Source organism: Rhinoraja longicauda, chromosome 26 (assembly GCF_053455715.1).
Source record: "Rhinoraja longicauda isolate Sanriku21f chromosome 26, sRhiLon1.1, whole genome shotgun sequence".
Lineage (NCBI taxonomy): Eukaryota > Metazoa > Chordata > Chondrichthyes > Rajiformes > Arhynchobatidae > Rhinoraja > Rhinoraja longicauda.
Genome location: NC_135978.1, coordinates 17,778,244 through 17,800,873, shown reverse-complemented (window position 1 = coordinate 17,800,873; position 22,630 = coordinate 17,778,244). Strand labels below are relative to the sequence as shown.

The following is a 22,630-nucleotide window of genomic DNA, read 5'->3' as shown; positions in this document are numbered from 1 at the left end:
ACCCCGTTCCTGCCTTCTCCCCATACCCCCTCACTCCGCTATCCTTAAGAGCTCTATCCAGCTCTCTCTTGAAAGCATCCAACGAACTGGCCTCCACTGCCTTCTGAGGCAGAGAATTCCACACCTTCACCACCCTCTGACTGAAAAAGTTCTTCCTCATCTCCGTTCTAAATGGCCTACCCCTTATTCTCAAACTGTGGCCCCTTGTTCTGGACTCCCCCAACATTGGGAACATGTTATCTGCCTCTAATGTGTCCAATCCCCTAATTATCTTATATGTTTCAATAAGATCCCCCCTCATCCTTCTAAATTCCAGTGTATACAAGCCCAATCGCTCCAGCCTTTCCACATACGACAGTCCCGCCATTCCGGGAATTAATCTAGTGAACCTACGCTGCACGCCCTCCATAGCAAGAATATCCTTCCTCAAATTTGGAGACCAAAACTGCACACAGTACTCCAGGTGCGGTCTCACCAGGGCCCGGTACAACTGTAGAAGGACCTCTTTGCTCCTATACTCAACTCCTCTTGTTACGAAGGCCAACATTCCATTGGCTTTCTTCACTGCCTGCTGAACCTGCATGCTTCCTTTCATTGACTGATGCACTAGGACACCCAGATCTCGTTGAACCCCCCCTCCTCCTAACTTGACACCATTCAGATAATAATCTGCCTTTCTATTCTTACTTCCAAAGTGAATAACCTCACACTTATCTACATTAAACTGCATCTGCCATGTATCCGCCCACTCACACAACCTGTCGAGGTCACCCTGCAGCCTTATTGCATCTTCCTCACAATTCACACTACCCCCCAACTTAGTATCATCTGCAAATTTGCTAATGGTACTTTTAATCCCTTCGTCTAAGTCATTAATGTATATCGTAAATAGCTGGGGTCCCAGCACCGAACCTTGCGGTACCCCACTGGTCACTGCCTGCCATTCCGAAAGGGACCCATTTATCCCCACTCTTTGCTTTCTGTCTGTTAACCAATTTTCTATCCATGTCAGTACCCTACCCCCAATACCATGTGCCCTAATTTTGCCCACTAATCTCCTATGTGGGACCCCGTTACTGCTATCCAAATGCTCAGCAATTTCGTCTTTTATAATTGACTCCAGCATTTTCCCCACCACTGATGTCAGACTAACTGGTCTATAATTACCCGTTTTCTCTCTCCCTCCTTTCTTAAAAAGTGGGATAACATTTGCTATTCTCCAATCCACAGGAACTGATCCTGAATCTATAGAACATTGAAAAATGATCTCCAATGCTTCCACTATTTCTAGAGCCACCTCCTTAAGTACTCTGGGATGCAGACCATCAGGCCCTGGGGATTTATCAGCCTTCAGTCCCATCAGTCTACCCAAAACCATTTCCTGCCTAATGTGGATTTCCTTCAGTTCCTCCATCACCCTAGGTTCTCCAGCCCCTAGAACATTTGGGAGATTGTGTGTATCTTCCTCAGTGAAGACAGATCCAAAGTAACGGTTTAACTCGTCTGCCATTTCTTTGTTCCCCATAATAAATTCCCCTGCTTCTGTCTTCAAGGGACCCACATTTGCCTTGACTATTTTTTTCCTCTTCACGTACCTAAAAAAACTTTTGCTATCCTCCTTTATATTATTGGCTAGTTTACCCTCGTACCTCATCTTTTCTCCTCGTATTGCCTTTTTAGTTAACTTTTGTTGCTCTTTAAAAGAGTCCCAATCCTCTGTCTTCCCACTCTTCTTTGCTATGTTATACTTCCTCTCCTTAATTTTTATGCTGTCCCTGACTTCCCTTGTCAGCCACAGGTGTCTCTTACTCCCCTTAGAGTCTTTCCACCTCTTTGGAATAAATTGATCCTGCAACCTCTGCATTATTCCCAGGAATACCTGCCATTGCTGTTCTACCGTCTTCCCTGCTAGGGCCTCCTTCCAATCAATTTTGGCCAGCTCCCGCCTCATGCCTCTGTAATCCCCTTTGCTATACTGCAATACCGACACTTCCGATTTTCCCTTCTGCCTTTCCATTTGCAGAGTAAAACTTATCATGTTGTGATCACTGCCTCCTAATGGCTCTTTTACCTCTAGTCCCCTTATCAGATCAGGATCATTACACAACACTAAATCCAGAATTGCCTTCTCCCTGGTAGGCTCCAGTACAAGCTGTTCTAAGAATCCATCTCGAAGGCACTCTACAAACTCTCTTTCCTGGGGTCCATTTCCAACCTGATTTTCCCAGTCTACCTGCATGTTGAAATCTCCCATAACCACCGTAGCATTACATTTTTGACACGCCAATTTTATCTCCTGATTTAACTTGCACCCTAAGTCGAGGCTACTGTTTGGGGGCCTATAGATAACTCCCATTAGGGTCTTTTTACCCTTACAATTTCTCATTTCTATCCATACTGATTCAACATCTCCTGATTCTATGTCACCCCTTGCAAGGGAATGAATATCATTCCTTACCATCAGAGCAACCCCACCCCCTCTGCCCACCTGTCTGTCTTTTCTATACGTTGTGTACCCCTGAATATTCAGTTCCCAGCCCTGGTCCTCTTGTAGCCATGTCTCAGTGATCCCTACAACATCATACTTGCCCATGACTAACTGAGCCTCAAGCTCATCCACTTTATTTTTTATACTACGCGCATTTAAGTACAACACTTTAACTTCTGTATTTACCTCCCCTCTCACATCGTTCACAATTGGCCCTGCCCTTAATTTCTTTTCCGCTCTAGAACTTCTGTTCCCATTCTTCCGAGAGTCTTTTGCAATATCTCCTGTATTCCCTTTTACCTCATCTTCATATTCACAATTTGTTAACCCCTCCCCCCCACTACTTAGTTTAAAGCCACAGGTGTCACACTAGCAAACCTGCCTGCCAGAATGTTTGTCCCCCTGCTGTTAAGATGCAACCCGTCCCTTTTGTACAAGTCACCCCTAGCCCAGAAGAGATCCCAGTGGTCCAGAAATCTAAATCCCTGCTCTCTGCACCAGTCCCTCAGCCATAAATTCATACCCTCTATCTCTCTGTTCCTGGCCTCACCAGCACGAGGTACCGGTAGCAGTCCAGAGATAACTACCTTCGACGTCCTACTTCTCAGCGTTTTTCCCAACTCTCTAAACTCCCGCTGTAGCACCTCCTTCCTCTTCCGCCCGACGTCATTCGTGCCCACGTGCACAACGACTTCAGGTTGATCGCCTTCCCTCGCTAGGATTTTCTGAAGCCGGTCTGTGATGTGTTGAACCCTGGCACCAGGGAGGCAACAGACCATCCTCAAGTCCCTCCTGCTGCCACAGAATCTTCTATCCGTCCCTCGGACTATGGAGTCACCGACCACTACGGCTCTTCCAGACTTCGGTCTCCCCTGTCGTGTATCCTTGCCAACAGGTCCGCCACTCGGACTGGAAACGTCTTCTGCCCCGACAGTGGTGTTGTCCGAACCGCTGAGTTACTCCAGCACATTTTTGTCTGTCCTATTGTTTATTTTTTTCCTTCAGTTCATTACCACAGTACTTAAATTATATCCACTGATTTTATGCTGCTGTGTGCACAGGCAAAGTTGTCCTCTTGAATCCCCGTTAAGCTCTATTCATCTGCATTGGAATACCTCTAAGTTTTCACAGGAAACTTGTCCCAATGATAGTCCAGTGACAGTTATATGATTTTTGAAACAAGATTTAATATACATCTCTGATAACAGGTAAGAACCCCACGGCCATGTAAACCCCCCACGAAGCTCAGTTCATGCTACCTGCTGGTCTTCTGACATTCTTCAAGATCTAAACACCACTCATACTGCAGAAACTAAATGAAAAGATGCCCCCTAATTAACTCATGGTGAAGTAGGAAAGCATTGATGCTAGAAAATATAATTGATTATATAATCTGATCGGCGACCCTTTTTGTAAATCCGGGGCTTACAGCCCTAAAGTGTGAGAGTAACTAAACAACACTGTGGCTGCCAGGTTTCCATGCAACTAATTGAATGAACTTCCCCTTCTAGTCATTGCTGATGCCTCTCAGTACAGCAATCATGGTGCACTGTTCAGTATTGATTGTGACTTGAAGGAAGGGTCTGTGCCTATCATCTGTCTCTGTACTCATCTAAGTGGTCAGCAAAGCCATTTCAAATGAGGGCAGTGTAATTCCACATAGCTGGAAAGTGGCCATGTGAAAAATTATCACAACGTACCATACTCTACCAGTAACAAACTTTTGCGTGACTTAGTCATGTAAATGAGTTAGTCAAGACTAGAGTCAAGGGTATTCAATTGTCATTTGTACGGACAAAGTAACAGTGAAATTCTTGCATGCAGCAGCTTAACAGGCCCCTAAACATAATACACACAGATAATATATCATATGTTTATTTAATTAATTAATTAATAGCCATAATACTAGGCAAAATAGAAACTGCAGTCCTTAGAACAAACAAAGAGAGTCCATGAAGGTTCATAGTTGCTGAGGTTAGTGTCGAGTAGCCTGATGGTTGTTTAGTTTAGTTTGGTTTAGAGATACAGCGCGGAAACAGGCCCTTCAGCCCACCGGGTCCGCGCCGACCAGCGAATAGGATTAACACTATCCTACACACACTAGGGGTATTTGTTTTTACATTTACCGAGCCAATTAACCTACATACCTGTACGTCATTGGAGTGTGGGAGGAAACCGAAGATTTCGGTGAAAACCCACGCAGGTCACGGGGAGGATGTACAAACTTCGTACAGACTGCACCTGTAGTCGGGGTCGAACCCAGGTCTCCGGGCGCTGATTTCGCTGTAAGGCAGCAACTCTACCGCTGCGCCACCGTGCCACACTGTTGGGAAGAAGGTACTCTTGAATCTGGTGGTCATGATTTTCAGGCTCCTGTACCTTCATCCACATGGTAGGAGTGAAATGAGCATGTGGCTAAGGTGGTGTAGATCTTTGATGATATGGGCTATCTTTTTGATGCAGCAAGTTTCTATTCTTGGGAGGTCAGTATCTGTGATGGACTTGGCACCACTCTTTTAACCTCCTTCATTCCTGGGTGATCAATTTACTGAACCAGGACATGATGCAACCAGTCTCTATGCTCTCTGCAGTACATCTGTAGAAGCTCAGTGGAGAATACATTCACATACTGAATTTGCACAATCATCTAAGAAAGTAGAGGCATTGATGAGCTTTTCTTTGTGATTGCATCGATGTGCTGGGCCCAGGAAAGATATTCAGACATATGCATGCACAGGAACTTGAAGCATTTGACTCTCTCCACTGCCGTCCCATCGATAAAGACCAGTTCACGGATCCTTGGTTTTCCCCACTGAAGTCAACAATTAGCTCTTTAGTCTTGTTGATGTTGTGAGCAAAATTATTGTTCTGGTACCATTCAATCAAGTTTTCAATCCTACTTCTATACTCTGATTCATCATTACCCATTAATTGTCCACCAATGGTGGCATTGTTGGTGAATTTGAAGATGCCATTGGAGCTGTGTCTGGTCACACAGTCGTGGATATAGAGAGAGTAGAGCAGGGGACTGAGCACACAGGCTCGAGGGGTTTCTATGCTGATTGTAATGGAGAAAGAGGTGCTGGTGCCAATTCATACTGATGGTGGTCTGCCAGTGAGGATGTCAAGGATCCAATTATATAGGGATAAGCAGAGACCCAGTTTTCTGACTGTGATAATGTTTGGATGAGATGATGGTGTTGAATGCCGAGCTGTAGTTGACGAACAACATCCAAGTTGACGAACAACATACAGAGTAAGTGCTCTTATTGTCCAAGTAGTCCAGTGATAGAGTGGCAAGCCAGTGAGACAGCATTCCCTATTGATCTATTGTGGTAGTGGATGAATTGTAATGGCTCCACGTCATTCGTAAGGTAGGAGTTAAGATATGTCATAACCAATCTCTCAAAGCACTTCATCACTATGGACATTTGTGCCACCGGACAGTAGTCATTGAGGCATGTCACCTTACTCTTCTTGGGCACCGGTTTTATTGATGTCCTTTTAAAGCAGATGTGAACCTCAAAACTTAGCAATGAGGGGTTGATGATATCCACAAACACTCCAGCTAGTTGGCCCAAGGAGGCTTTATGAACGTAACCAGGATTACCATCAGGGCCGGTTGCTTTGCCAGGGTTCATACTCATGAAGAATCTTCTATTGTTGGCCTTGGTGACTGAGATTACACTGCTGTCAAGGGCTCTGGTGGCCTAAGAACGTGCATCGATGTTCTCGTGCATCTATCACAGCAAGTGTAGTACGCATTGAGCTCATTTGGAAGTGATGCCTTGCTACCATTTGAGCTACTATTCAGCTTGCCCTTGCAGGAAGTGATGGGCTACCAAATGTCTGCCTAATCATCCAGTTCAAAGCAAAAATGTCTCTTTACCTTTCTGATATGAACCTGCGATGCCAGATTTGAATGCCTGATGTCAGGTCCTCAGTAGATGATGAATTTCCTGGTTCATTCAAGGCATCTGTTTGGGGAACACTTGGTGGGAACACACTCCCCCACATATTTCCTCATGGAATTGGTAACAACTATGGCATAATCGTCCATGGGTACAAGAAATCAGTTTCCACTCATACTCATTACAGTTCTTGTGGTTTAAGGATGTGTTAGCATGGAATTTGAATGCTTTATGTGGATTTCGGGCTCCCATTTGAGCTTTGCTTCAGAGATAACAAAAGGTGCCGCAACATTTCACTATTAATGGCTCTACATACAAGGTATGGTATCTGACTTTTGTTCCAAAATCACCTGGTTTTTGTTTTCCCGCTGGAATTTTTGGGATGTCCTATTCCGAAATATACCTGGTTCCAAAGCAGACTGATCATAAATCAGGGCCTTAAAAAGATGGAAGCAAATCCACTTGATCAACAGGAATAGTTGGCGGTCAAAATCTACAAAAGAGAAAGGATAAAATTGGGAATCTGTACGGGAAGCAAACAAATTGTAATCAGTACTGCTCCTTTTCCATGAAATATTTTGTCTGAAATGTATCTATCCATTTTATTCCTTTTAAGCATCACAGGTAAGCCAACGGTTATTGATTATTGTGAGTGATGTGTTTTAAATCCAAGTGGCTCAGCCCTTTCAGGACTGGTTTCGCTTTGCTGATACAAAGCTGGCTTTAACTTGGGTGGTACAATGAAGACATTCTTTGGGTGTTAAAGGTTTGGTAGATTTTGCAAAGCATGAAATAAAAACATTCTTTGTCACCATTACAATCCCCAGGAGCAATCTGCATCTATTGTCACTAGGGTGGTCGTGGCAATTAACCCCATGTGACACTGGTATATGAGAAAGCAAACTGGAACGTATAATACCATCCCACGGGTTTAATTCTCTGGACAAAACTGACTACCCCCCTCCCTCACAATAAACTTAAGACCTGACAATCTTGAAGTATGCATTCCACTTTACAATGCTCACTAAGATATTTAACATTTCTGATGAATGTAGAATTCATTTTGCCAATTTAGTTGTTAACCAAGCACAGCCCAGTCCTCCTTCCTGTATGGTCCAAGACTTGTTGGAGGTAAAAGGTTGGCCCTTTACTTCCTCCTTCCTCAAAGTCCAGGGACATAAACAGACCTTCCAAGTGAGACAGATAATGACATGCACCTTCACCAACTTTGTCTATCGCATATAGTGCTCTCAATGTAGCCTCCTCTGCATCGGTGAGACCAAGCGTTGACTAGGCAACTGTTTTGTGGAAGAGCAGCTATCTTGATCTTCGAGTTATATGTCATTTAACTCACCTTCCCATTCCTGCCCTGCGTGTCTGTCCTTGGCCTTCTCCACTGTCAGTGAGACTAAATGCAAACAACTCCTCCTATTCCACTTGGGTAGCCAACAACTCAGTGGTATCAACATTCAATTTTCTAATTTTAGGCTATTCTTACTTGCAGTGTTCCTTTCCCACTGCTTCCAGTCCTCTTAGTTTCTATTTCCCTTTGTTCATCTCTTCTAACACCCCTCTGCCCTGTTACCTAGATTGGTTACCCTCCGCTACCTGGTTCAATCTGACCATCACCCACACTTCTATCCACCTTGGTCTCTTCCCCCTTAATCTACCTTTGCTATTCCCTTCCTCATCTGGTACAATCAGCCCACCATCTCACCCATATTCCATTCATCACTTTCCAGCCTATGCTCTACCCCCCACTCCTGCCCCAAACAAAAAGAATACTCTGGCCCCCACTGCACATAATCTTTTTTTCTTTAACTGTTTCCACCTATCACCCACCAACCTCTATCTCTAAACTACATCTTCCACTTCCATCTGCCCATCAACCACTACTTCACTAGCTCCATTTATCACCTACCAGCCCCCGTTGCATTCCTCTCACCTTTTCATATTGGCTAGGTGCCCTCTGTACTCTCAGTCCTAATGCAGGGTCTCGACCCATAAAATCAACCATCATCTTGCCTCCACAGATGCTGCTTGACACACTGAGTTCCCCCAGTCGTTTTTGCTCCAGTTTCTAGCATCTGTAGTCTCCCGCGTCTCTATTGTATCACTACCTTTGGGTCAGTGCAGTTTTAGTTTCTTTCAATTTCAATTTAACACTATTATTCATACAAAACTAAACTCTGTACAGAAAGTTGCTACGATCTCCATTTAAAATAAAAAGCGCAACTGTTATTGCTTCTCTTTAGAAATGAATGTACATCATTGCTTTTGTTTTATTGCATGGCACCTGGGCAGAATAGAGAGGTTTTGTTAATTAAAGTGCATGTTAAAACAATGATTTTTTTTTAACACGTTCTCTGTACTGGTCAGCACATGAAATACTGTTTCAAATCACTTGTTTTAAGAGGAAATCAAATAAAAATTACCTGAAATTGATTTCATGTACAACAAATTCACTGATCTGCGAATTTGGATAAAGGTTAATAATGTTCATTGATTTGGAGAAGACAAATTAAAGGGATTCCTAGAGGGAGTTGGAATATTAGCATTAACTGGGGATGTCGTTTGAGAAAATTATAATAAATAATGCCACATATAAGATTTATAATATCACCTTCAGGTTTAAATTCAGTGTAGTATTAATTTCAAATCCATACCAGCAAAATGAAGTGGACATGACACTGGATGCATTATTTATCCTTGATCAATGAGTTTTAATTAACCAGTTCTGCTTTCATTAACTATAGACATGACTGCCTGAACATCTTTTCACTTCCACTGACCTGTTGCATAAACTGCATTATAATTGTCCAGCAAATCAGTTTTCAAATTATACCAAATACCTAAATCACTTACACCTTAGTCATAGTTCATTAAATTATTGGGGATAGCTACATTAAGTAATAACGGTCATTTAACATATAACTTGATTAAAATGCTAAAATAACATTTTTGAGGGCTATCATGCATTAAACTAAAAGCAGGGTGACAAAGGCCTCACCAATTTCAAGTTTACAGAGAATTACTTTCTTTGTGTTTGTTGTACTTGCACTAACCAGGAAAGGTATCACCACCTTGGTGAGATTATTCACGATTAATATGCATCCTAATACAGCTAAGTATCAGTAAAAATAGAAACTATGCATAAGTTCAGTAATGTTCCTTAATGGAAAGAAATATAAAACACACCAAATTGTTCAGAGCAATGCCAGACTGCTATCCCCTGTCTAATTGACTCTAAGATGCATTCTGATGTGGCCTAGTAAAAATCCACTTGTACCAGATCACTACAAAGAATGGGCAACAGTTGGTCAACATTATTGCAAAGAAACCAATAACTGCCTGCCTTGCCAGCAACACCTATATACTAAGAATATTTATCCAATTTATCAGAAGGTGAAAATTGCATCATTCTTAGATATTAGTATCTGTTCAGTTGTCATCAGTGACGAGTCCCAGCCACTGGGCTTAGTCAACTCTTGTATAATATAATTTTTCACATTCATTCGATATGATGGAGAATAATCATTTAAAACGTTCATTAAGAGGAGCAAGTGAAGCACAATGAGCTGTGTTTTCACTCCCATTGCCGAGGTGGGCATTTGAAGGAGCGATCACATGCTTTTTGTAAATCTTCCCTGGCATTATTCCTATTGACCAAATGACAAGCAGTTTCTATAATAGCGAACAGCTGACTGTCAGATCACCATCCAGGCGTAGGAGAAGGGAATGCACATGGAGTCCGCATCTTTACATTCAGTCTTGCCTTTCATTGTCGGTCTGCATATTTTGTTTACAATTACAGCACAATTTTGGTCCTGAGTATCCAAGAACCTACCCTAAATATGGCACATGCCTCTGTTGACAATTTCCGAGCCTGGGAAATCGTATAGTTTTCTAAATGCTGATCAGGTTGGCAACTGGATTTGCGAAATAGTTCTCAAAGAGTTAACTTTCCCTATTAGAAATTATCCATAAGGTGTTCTGGTTGTGTCACCCACCCATTCTCTCATTGACAGCTTCCTTTCCCTCTCTGTGTGCTTTTTGTCACCTGTGAGCTTTCCAATGTGCATATGATCCATGTGCACTTTCTGTTGTCCTCAGCCAGTTGTCTTGTAATGTTATTGCAATGCATGCAGATGGGCTTTTATGTTTAACAAAAGTTTTCTTTTATTGCGCATTTTGCGAATGAAATATCATGGCTGCAATGTTTGACCATTTTAAAAAAAGAGGAAAAACTAACAGTTAGCATCAAGTGAAAAGGCATGTTACTAAAGAGTCTGTCTCTTTCCCATTCTGCACTCCAATGTGGAGAATATTGTTTTCTTTTATTATTGCACTCCTACCAGTGGTTAAAAGGTAGGTATTTATTTGCTTTGGCACGCAACACATCTGCAGAGGAGTCTTTTAAAGCACCCCAGCTTGAAGTTAAATCTATTTGATTTCTATTTTATAGGTTGATTTTTTTTTAAATTTTCTGGTTCTTCTGTTTCATTTATTAATCCTCCCATAAGCCCCTGCTCTGAATTTGTGTTTTATTAACCTTCATGTTCTTTAGAGTTGTTAAGATGCATATCTGTGTGTCGTTTGTAGCATTGATCCATGAATGATGCCTTTTAAGCCATTTTCTTTTATTTCTCTTATTTTCAGTCGCTATACTAACAAATGTAGCACCCTGAATATAGTGGTTGGTTGTTCTTCTCTAACTATAGAAAATTTAAAAAAGGGAAAGATCTCAAAAAGTAAAGACCAAATGTATGTATAAGGTGCGTGAGTATTTTGCCAGTACATTTGGCAGAATTATTGTTCCCTGTTTTGGACACTGGATTCGTCATATCCTAGAGGAGGAATAAATTTTAAAAGAAAAAAAATGTGAGGTTAAGACAATAATAAACACCCCTCATAACTTTGATCATCAGCTATCATTACAGATAGAGCCAGATGGGGGTTTATTCACCCATTGTCCTCACCTTCTTGTACTCAAGTGAGGAAATATAACTCTACCTTGAAAAGGTGATTTTTAGGAAAGCAAATATTTATTTAGCACCTTTTACATCTTCTTTGAATGTTTGGGCAAGCTTTCCAGGCTGCTGATGGCAGCATTCTTAAAATGCATGGCTGATCGCCTCCTTTTATACCTTTTCCTTGATTCGTATTTTGCTTTGTGGCTTCACAAATAAAGCCACCACCAAGAGATCTGTGCATAATTGGGTTACAATCAAGTCTTGAAACTGCTGGGATTTTTTTAAATTAAGCGATTTTAAATGAACGCTTTGACTTCTTTGAAAGAAAATTATGGGAGACCAAAGGTGTTTGTAATGCAGTTTAGCTAAAGGGATACCAAAGCTCCAGGATGAAGAAAATAGGATGTGTGGCTGCAATTTTCTCATGGAGTAGTGTTGCTTTGCTACATTACCAAGAGTTCAAGATGCTGTCTCTGGGGAGAGGGAAAAGGAAAATGGTAAAAAATATTTATGTAACGTTGCCCATGAACTTGGTCAAGGGCAGGAGTCATCTGTCTGGAGCTCCTGGCCTCTTGTATTATTATAGAATCCTGAAAGGCAGGGAACATTGAATAGAAAAGCAAAAAAACCCTCATTACAAGAAGTCCTGAAACCAATGCTGCTTTCCATTTTTTAAGATAGCTTTTGTCATGTTATTTCTTAATCACTTTCTTTTATGTTAACAATAGTGAGGGTGAAATTTGTTAATCAAGTTAGATGTGTTTCAACCACATCAACCCCTGCCCACTGAAAGCTCAGATGTTCTTGTGTGTACAATCCGCAGTTCAATTTTATAGGGTCATTTTGCAACCATTCACTTTTGAAACCTAATGAAAGCCAAGTGAATAGGTAAACATTTCCAAAGTGTAATATTTTTTAAAACAAAGAATCATAGTTTACAATTTACAAATAAACATCTTGTTTTTCTATTCCAAAGTATTTGATGCAATATAAAATGGCAGCATTAGGCCACCAGACCGTCACTTCTTATTCTGACTAACCTATTCCTTCATGTAACTCAAGAAACATTCAGTAGAATAGTGGATGAGAGGGAGTTTACTTGGAGCTGTGTTAGTTCTCTCCCATATGCTGGTGCCAGTTAAGTAGTTGCAACTGATCAAAGCCTAAATACATATTCCTTGCACCTATGCTATTTTAAAGGCTTGAAAATAAATTGATGGGGAAATAAAATTTAAAAATAAATTATTGCTCAGACAATTCATAATGTTAAATTATCATTCAAATAAATATCAAGTATTGACCACTTTATATTGTGCTTTTCATAAGATGGCACTGCAATACATACCCGCCATAGAACATCACTGTAACAGAAGGTAATTTGAGCTTTTCCATCAACATAATTAACGACTAAGCTAATTGATGGTCATTGTTGTATAGTTATTATGATGAAATAGGGCATTTGGGACGTGTGATGTTTGAGTGTTTATAGCATGTTTCCTTTTGGGAAGTGAAATCGGGTCACTTACAATGGACCACAGCCTTAAGGCCCCAAGCTGACATTCTACAAAACCATCTGGAAGCAATCACAGGTTTAAGATTGGCAGTGCAAAATCATCAACCTGGGCCCAGTTAAACCCGTTAGATCTCATCTTAACCACATTCTTTATGAAGCACCTTGGGATGGTTTATTTTACAAATGCGTTGTACAAATAGAAGTATTTGAAAAATGAAAAAAATCTTATTGTTACAACAATTAACTTGCAATGTACTCTGGAATCCAACTTTGAGGATATGGATAAGGGCAACAATTATAATAGGGCAAATTAACTAGGAGAATTATTAGAAAATGGTTTAATCTTAGTAACATAAATTCTGGCTAGAAAATAGCAGTGACTGGTTTCTAGAACAATATTCTATCCTCTCCAGAATCAAGGGGGAAACCAGAACATTTGATCGATTAAATTGCACCTGCCCTGAACCAACCTACAAAGCTTTTGCAATTAAAAAGCATGTCGGAATTGAACATAAAAATATACAATTTTGGTCTCCAATTGTTAACTTCAACTCTGAAACTTGTCTACAAAATGTTTCCCTTTGGCTGTTCAACCCTGAAGAGGGTTCGAGGTCGCAGAGGCTGAGGGGCCCATTTCTGCATTGAAGGCATAGTCAGTCATTCTGCATTTCACCTTGCTTCTTACAACCTCCTGCTCTAAGCTTTACAGGTATAATCTGATGATCCATGTGCATATATTTCCCTAATGTGGACTGTAGCCCAGAGACTCCGGACTGGCCTTATTTTAGTGCATCAATACTTAGGCATTGAAGCAGTTGCATTATTGTAGTATTAAAAAATTCCTTTGCACATTCTTAATTTCATACATTGTTCATATTTCACTACTTGGAAAGGGCTTTTTTGTGTCTTTTTTTCTCTTGCATTTTGTGACTCTAATGATGCACTTATGTTGCCCCGCTTTTCCCTTTTTCCTCACACCTTACCTACTAATGGAGGAAATGCTACCTGATTGGTAAGTGTATGTTAACCAAAGGGGGGTACAAAAAAAAATTAATAATCTGGGTCGCTGATGACAGATGAGCAGTTCTCTGCAGGAAAAAGCACAAAAAGAAAACAGTTTTATTCAGCGAGTTTTGTTTGAGTGATAATTAATACATTTGTGGATTTTTTTCAATTTTTGCCTTCCATTTCTGTGCTGTTCAGTCAAGTTGTCTATCTTCACCTTGTTTTTTTTTAAACCAGGAATTGTAAGAACACTTGTCCTTTCCTCAAAACTTACAGCAACCTGTTAAGCTCACTTTTTAAAGTTTATTTATTCTTCCATTCTATTCCTTCTTAAACTTTTGTTGATTCTTTATTTTATTTTTTTCCAATTCCAGGTTTTTATTTTCAATTAGTTTTTGGTTTGCATGCAAAATCTTGCATGAGCTGCACTGTAGAGGACTGTTAGATAAAATATTGACGTAGGCTTTGTCATAGGGATGTGGCAAGAATTGGAAAATGGTGTTGCTAATGTGTCAGGGTCTCTTTTAAGGTTAGCCTTTTTCTCCTGCTGCAGAGCACGGACTCCAGGTCATTGTCTCCAGGAGCAGAGCCCAGGTCTGCATCAAAGTCTCCCAAGGCAAAGGAAGGCAAACACTCGAAGCATAACTCCAGGGGTTTCAGGTCCAAGTCCCCCGGCCACAGCAGGAGGTCGTCCACTGAGGGCAGACACGCAAAGCCCAGGTCAAGATCAGCATCCGCACACAGAGGCTCAAGCCGACGGAAGTCGACCCTACCGGCTCACAAAGTATCTTCTCGCTCTCCAAGTCAATCGGACTTCAGCAGTGACTCTGCGGAAAGTGTCGGCAGTCGGTCGCGATTGCGTCGTACGTCAGGCCGGAGTAAAAGCACACGAGCAAAGAAGTTAGTCCTCTCTTATTTTTCTGCTTTTCAAAAGACAAGGTCTTGATATTCTGCATCCCCAGCTCTCTTGTCCACCCATTTTTAGGTCATTCATTGTTGACATGTCTCAGTGTACTGCTTCACATTCTCCCCTCTGTGGAACCTGTACTTCAGGTTACAAATCTGGTTTTCTGGGCCATTGGACGTGACGGAATGGAAATGTACCCTATAACCATATTTCGGTTCCCTTAATACCAATAAATGGATCTGGCCCCCAAAATGTAACCTCTTAGTATTGGTGAAATTGCAGTCTTCCTTTCACTCCTGTTATAACTTATTTTGTTGTGGGTGAATGCCATTGGTGATGTCACCATGAATGCCATCAGGGTGAAAGAAATATTGAACTGAAGAGGCACAATATCATAGCTACTATGGACTTGGCCAAGAGTTAAAGAATCATAGAGCAAGGAAACTGACCCTTCGGCCCAAACATGTCCATGCCTACCAAGGTGCCCCATCTAATCTAGTCCCATTTGCCCACATTTAGATTAAGCCCATATCCCTCTGAACCTTTCCTATCCATGTACCTGTCCAAGAGTCGGTTAAATGCAGTTATAGTACCTACCTCAACTACCTCCTCTGGCATTTCATTCCATTAACCCATCACCCTCTGATTGAAAAGGTTGTCCTTCAGGTTCCTATTAAATCTTGCCACCCTCACATAAACCTATGTCCTTTAGATCTTGATTTTCCTACCCTGCGTAAAAGACTCTGTCCATTCACCATACCTAGTTCCATCATGATTGTATACACCTCTTTTAGATCACTCCTCAGCCACACTCAAAGCAATAAAGTCCTAGCCTGCCCAACTTTTCCCTATAGCTCAGGCCCGTGTGTCCTGGCAACATCCTCATAAATCTCTGCATGCTGTATCCCTTTTTAAAATTCAATCAATCAATATCAATATCAAGTTCATTTGTCACATACACATACAAGATGTGCAGTGAAATGAAAGGTCACCCACAGTCCAGCAATAAGAGCAATAAAAATAAGCAATTTCACAACCAACACAAAACAACAAAAAAGAAACATCCATCACAGTGAGTCTCCTCCAGTCACCTCCTCACTGTGATGGAAGGTCAGAATGTCTTTTCTCTTCCCCTGCCGTCTTCTCCCGCGGTCTGGCCGCTGAAGTTGCCACGTTCCGGACAGTGCCGTTCAGCATCTCAAAGAGCAGGCCAAAGTTTAGCCAACTCAATCTCAAGTAAGTTAAAATTTTACTTTTAAAGCAAAGTATCTAGAATGTGAATGCAGTTCAATTGACAAATGTGTTTGCTGTTCGCCCCAGTTGTCCAATAGTAAATGTGGATTGCAACTCTCTATAGATGCAGATGTTTCTTGTTAACCTTGAAATCATCTCCTAAAGGAAGATGACCAAGTGAACTCATTTCAGACTCATAAAGCAGTCAGATTTTTGTTATCTTAATTGGTCAAAGGGGTTCACCTCTCCCAAGTTGTCACCTGGCTATTGGGTATTGCTTCCTGCTTCAGGCAGAGGTACTCGTGGAAATTAGATGATGTGATTTCTGCCAACCCTCACTGCATTCAGCCTTAGAGCATTTTAAATTCTGCTACAATTCTGCTACTTCCGCAAGCAAATTAGGCATGACAAGATTGATGAATTAGGGATCCGTATTACCTGGGTTGAATTGGTTACAATCCTATTTTGACCAGGAACCAGAGAAATACTTAAAAAGCACTTTAAATGGGCAAGCTGTCTTGGAAAAAAATAGTCCAGGGAGGAAAAACCCGCTTCCATTTCACCTGCGCACAATAATCAGATACTATTGTCTCTTAAGGACGCAGTCTGTTATTTCCACCACCAGTATTCATTGAAATTGACAAGTATTTGCTTTTATTGACACTTATGGATATTCTAATAAAAAGGGTACCATGTCGCCTTTAGTATTTTCAAATTGCAGTAACATAAACAAACTTATAGCTATTACAAATAACTTTATATTTGAAAATCTTTGGTATGTCTGAAACCCCTTGATCCCAGTTGACATAATTGCTTTTATAGCTCGAGTTTCCATAATGCAAAGTTTCTCAGGAATGCACCTGTCCCACTTGTCGCAGAACTGTCTGTATTTTGCTGTTTTCAAAAAGTGCAGAAAAAAACACATAGATATTAATATCACTACCTTTCATTTTGCTTGGAAACAATGTCCAGGAAATGAATAATTATTTCCTAGAGCATCCAGGGCATGCAGGTCCGTTAAAACTCTACTTGGAGTGTCCGCGATGCAAAATGCCCAACAGATGTAAGGGCACAGCTGGATGAGGCAGAAGGTCTGTTCATGTCCTCATTGTCCTGGGTTGGCAGAAGGCAGTGGAGGCCAGTTCGTTGGATGCTTTCAAGAGAGAGCTGGATAGAGCTCTTAAGGATAGCGGAGTGAGGGGGTATGGGGAGAAGGCAGGAACGGGGTACTGATTGAGAGTGATCAGCCATGATCGCATTGAATGGCGGTGCTGGCTCGAAGGGCTGAATGGCCTACTCCTGCACCTATTGTCTATAGTATTGTCTATAGTGCTAGGCTGATCAGATCACAAAACAAAAATTAAGAACATCTGTTTGGTTTTCTGAAGGCTGAGGCATGCATCAAGCCGACACCATCGAAGGCATTACTCAAGCAGGAACAAGAACCGCACCCGGTCTCCGGGGAAGCACGAACAACCCAGCAGCCACAACTCGGACAAAAAGAAAAGCTCTTCCTACAGCCCCCGGCGCAAGAGCAGCTCCAGGAGCTCCAGCAGGTCCGTGTCCCGCTCATGCTCCCGATCGCACAATAAGAGAGATGGACGGAGTAAATCACGGTCACTACTTCGGAAGGAGCAGTCCAGGTCGGTCTCTTCCCTCGGCCATGCTGAGCAGAGTTAATGTAGGTCGACACAAAATGATGGAGTAACTCAGCGGGACAGGCAGCATCCCTGGAGAGAAGGAATGGGTGACATTTCGGGTCTCGGGTTCCTTCTCTCCAGAGATGTTGCCAGTCCCGCTGAGTTACTCCAGCATTTTGTGTCTATCATCGTTATAAACCAGCATCTGCAGATCCTTCCTGTACACATGGTTATTGTGGATATAATTGTGCAAATTCTATTTGCCTACTATATGTAATACCAGAGAAATGGAACGCGCTAGTACTTTCTTTTAATTTGAGTTTGATTTGCAGAAATTTACTATGTTTAAAAGATATCAGAACATTGCTAGTTCTTGCCTTTCACAAAATCTGGACCTGCTTCTGGCAATCACCTTTGTAAGAGGAAAGAAGCCAAGTGAACTGGTTTCAATCAGTTAAAGAGATGAAACTTTTTTCCTTAATTGGTCGTGTTCATGTTTTCTAAATTGCTCAGCCTTCATTTAATTTACTTGCATGTTCCATTTCTGTTTTTCTTCTTTCGTGTCCATCATCCATGTTCCAAATGTCACATCACTGTCATCGTCCGTCCTGAAAAGGACGCAAGCTTCCGGCGACAATCAGTGGGAGCCATCACTTGTACAAGAGATGATGGTGGTAGCAGAATTCCAGTTTCCAGCCCCGAGACGTGGATGCTTCTGCTATGGGGCCATTTCTGTTTAAGAGTTGTAAAAGCTGTCAAATTATCTTTTTATTTTGTTTGAGATAATTGCTTCTGCTACGATGTATGTTTACAAAATTTATTATTTAAGAAAATAAATGCTATTTGCAGTAATATAAATGGAAGATCATCATCTCAAAAAACTCCAGCTCGGAAAAATGCTGAAAAGCAGGACCTCCAGGGTGCTCATCTCCGGTTTGCTTCCAGTTCCTCGTGCTGGTGAAGGCAGGAACAGGGAGATAGGGGACCTGAATGTGTGGCTGAGGAGCTGGTGCTGGGGCCAGGGATTTAGATTCTAAGACCACTGGGATCGGTTTTGGGGTAAGGGGGAATTGTACAAAAGGGACGGTTTGCACCTTAACAGGTGGGGGACCAGCATTCTGGCAGGCAGGTTTGCCTCTGCTACACGGGTGGTTTTAAACTAAATAAGGGGGGAGGGGGGTGTCAAATGGGATAGTCAAGGATGGAGTTAAAGGGAAAGAGAGTAAAGGGATAGTTAATGACCCCAGAATAAACAGGAAAGAAAGCTGACAAAGGGATAGGAGAGTATGGCCAAGTGTAAGAGGGATCGATGTGAAAAGATGCGTAAGGAATTAAAAGTATTGTATATGAATGCACGAAGTATAAGAAGTAAAGTAGATGAGCTAGAGGCTCAGTTAGAGATTGGTAGATATGGCATTGTGGGGATTACAGAGAAGTGGCTGCAGGAGGATCGGGCGTGGGAACTTAATATTCAGGGTTATACATCCTATAGAAAGGACAGGCAAGTGGGCAAAGGTGGTGGTGACATAGGGACTGACGAGGTAGAGTCACTGTGGATAGAGTTGAGGAATTGTAAAGGTAAGAAGCCACTAATTGGAGTTGTCTTCAGACCCCCAAATAGTAGCCCGGATGTAGGGTGTAAGTTGCAGCAGGAGTTAAAGCTGGCATATAACAATTTGAATAGTGCAAGAAATGCTATTTTGCAATTTCTCTCATCAAAATCTCTTATTTATTTCCAATGTTTTTGATTTAATTCCATATATCCAAGATGTTTTTAATATTGCATTTTATTTATTTATTTATTTATTCATGTGGTGCACTGCACCAGGTTTCAAGTTTCATTTCTTGACCTGAGGGTGATGATGTTAAGTGTTTGGCTGTCATTTTGATAAAACTATTTTCAAATAGAGAAACCAGTTTAAACAGGGGTGACAACAAGAAGACTCATCATGGGAACGATGAAATGTAAAATAAACAATATGCTGTTGCGCACAGCATTTTCATATTGTCAGCTCCCAACTGTAGTTACTCTATCAAGAGACTCGCTTACACAATGCAGTGGTGGGAGCCTAAGAGAGTCAGGCTGCTCTGCTAAAATATTAATCTTGCTGCATTAATTCCCTGCAACATCTATCCTGGCTCCCTCTGCTGGATCACCAGCAAACTGCAATACGGTTAATGGAGAGTTCATCCATTTTACCCATGAATCCCAAAGGCTCAGATTTTTTTGCATCGAGCCTCCTGCTCACTCACAGAGCTTGAGTTTGATAAAAATCTGACCAGGGACAGGTCAGATCACTAATCTTGCTGGCCAAGGCTGCCCTGGAACTTAGAGCTGCCCATCAAGCTTTTTGATGGACTGTTTAAAAACAAATTTTTAATGAAATAAATAATTTTATAGATTTTAAATAGTGAAAGTTTAAGAATGGCTAAACATTGAATATTAAATGATTAAAGCATTAAAAAATTTAATAAAACGTAACAAAGATAGACACAAAATGCTGGGGTAACTCAGCGGATCAGGCAGCATCTTTGAAGGAAATGGATAGGTGATGTTTTGGAATTCTTGTTTAGGTGGGGACTCTTCTTCAGTTTGATTTAGGGGTGAGAGGAACTGGAAGCAAGAACAGACCAGGACAAATCAGGGCCCACAACAGATGAGGGCAGGCAGGGTGGCTCCTTGTTAGGCCAATTGTTGGAAAGGGACGAATTTATCCCAAGAGGGATACATTATTCCACCTTGTGTCATAAAATGATGACATGATTTATTATGAAATAATTAAAACTGGTCATAAAATATAAAAATTATAAAATATAACAGTGTATTTATGCTATTCTTCCTTAAAGCAATACAACTACAATTCAAATGAATCGACTTGCAATCCTGCATAAATGCTTGAGAGTTTCAGGAATCTCCAGCTCCAATTGTGGACTCCATCTTGAGCCCAAGGGATGGATGAGTGCAGTAGGGAAATTGAGTGCAGAGCCAGACTAGTACATTTGATATTTCCACATTCACATGGTAGACCCAAAACCAAGAACTACATGTGTAGGAAAGAACTGCATATGCTGGTTTAAATCGAAGATAGACACAAAATGCTGGAGTAACTCAGCGGGACAGGCAGCATCTCTGGAGAGAAGGAATGGGTGACGTTTCGGGTCGAGACCTCTCCAGAGATGCTACCTGTCCCGCTGAGTTACTCCAGTATTTTGTGTCTACCAAGAACTACATGCTGCATCCATACCTCTATGCAGTTAGATTCAGTCTGGTTATGCAAAAAGACAAAGATAAATTAGTAAAAAGATTCCAAGTTGGGGTATGGCTTATTTTATTAGACTTGATTTATCAAAAGTGGAACTCTAAGTAACTACTTGAAAGTAAATTCGTTTCACAAAGGTAAATCAGAAGAATTAAATAATTAAATTCAGAGAATACAGAATAAATAATATACTCCACATATAGAAAGGGTTAGACTGCCTACATCAAATAATGAATGCAAATACTGACACTGTCAGATTATAGAAATGTAGAGAAGAGGATTAGAACAATAGAAATAGCATGGCAATACACCATTCAGCCTCATGGGTCTGCTCTGTCATTTAACAAGTTCACAGCTGATCTTCTAAGTCAGTGCTACTTTTGTGCCCTATTCCCATATCTATCAATTCCTCCTTTATTTAGAAATAAGTTGATCTTCATATCATATCATATCATATCATATATATACAGCCGGATCTTGACTTTTAATGACATTAGTGAGTGAGCCAGGGTGACGAATTCCAAAGTTTCACCAGCTTGAGTGAAAACAATTCTCATTATTTCAGTGTTAAATAACTTTTCTACGTTTTTGTGATCCCTAATTCTCAACTCCTCTGCCAGGGAAACATCAACGCAAACCAAATCTAATTCCATACCACAACCTGTTAAGCCCAAATTTTTCCTATTCTCTGTATTCAAGCCATCCCTCACTGACCACAAACCAACCACCTTTTCTTTTGCACCTGTCATCCCTAAATGTCAAAGACTGAAATATTTAGCTCCCAGTTTGGGCCACCCTGCAGACCATATATAGACACTGATATCATACTTATTTTCAGCTATTTGTCCTGTTAATTCATCCATCTTGTTGTGGATACAGCGTACATTTAGATATGTCACCTTTAAATGTGGCCTTTTTAACAGTTTGCAGTACGCTGACCCTACGCTTTCATTTCCGTTGCCTATTTGTTCACTACATACACATGTTTCAATTCCAGGTTTTGTTTCTTTCTACCATGGACCTTCTCAGGTCCCAGGCCCCCTCTCAAGCTAGTTTATACTTCTCCTAAAAGCACCAGCAAATGCCCTGTGAGGATGTATGTAGAACATAGAACAATATGCACTTCAATGAAAGAGTCTGAAGGTACTGTGATCTGGACCAAAAAACAAGCTGCTGGAGGAACTCAGCAAGAGAGGCAGTTCTTATGGAAGCAGAGGAGTGGCCGACATTATAGATCTAGACCTGCATGTTTCTGATGCAATGTCTCAACCTGAAGTGTTCATCAACCCTCTGTCTCCACAGATGCTGCCTGGGCCACTGAGTTCTTTCAGCAGTTTGTTTATATTGCTTCAATTAAATTTGTATTAACAATCTAAATAATGTAGGGGGTAATTTCATGCAATCAGGCCACGCTGTAATGGCTCGATTGTAATCATGTATTGTCTTTCTGCTGACTGGATAGCACGCAACAAAAGCTTTTTACTGTACCTCGGTACAGGTGACAATAAACTAAAGTGAAACTGAACTGGAACTGAAAGCATTAATGTAGACAAAAATGAGACTGCTTCTGGGGCCTGTCTTTCCATTAGTAAAGTTGGTGCCTTAATATTTACCATACAATTATTGTTGAGACGACACAAGATGAAATCAATTGGAATAGGAGTCACAGTGGGAGGGATTCTCTTTTTCTTTCTCACCTG

At 41.2% G+C, this 22,630-nt stretch overlaps 1 protein-coding gene across 9 annotated transcripts in view; it reads left to right on the top strand.

Annotated features, from left to right (window-relative positions):
* The window catches only part of srrm3 (serine/arginine repetitive matrix 3), a 183,664-nt gene that overhangs the window by 148,927 nt on the left and 12,107 nt on the right, over positions 1-22,630 (top strand). For all 9 annotated transcript variants that reach the window (XM_078422701.1, XM_078422702.1, XM_078422704.1 and 6 more), the window contains 2 exons: positions 14,444-14,790; positions 17,419-17,673. In XM_078422701.1, coding sequence (XP_078278827.1) covers positions 14,444-14,790; positions 17,419-17,673 — 602 coding nt within the window. The remainder of the gene's footprint in view (positions 1-14,443; positions 14,791-17,418; positions 17,674-22,630) is intronic.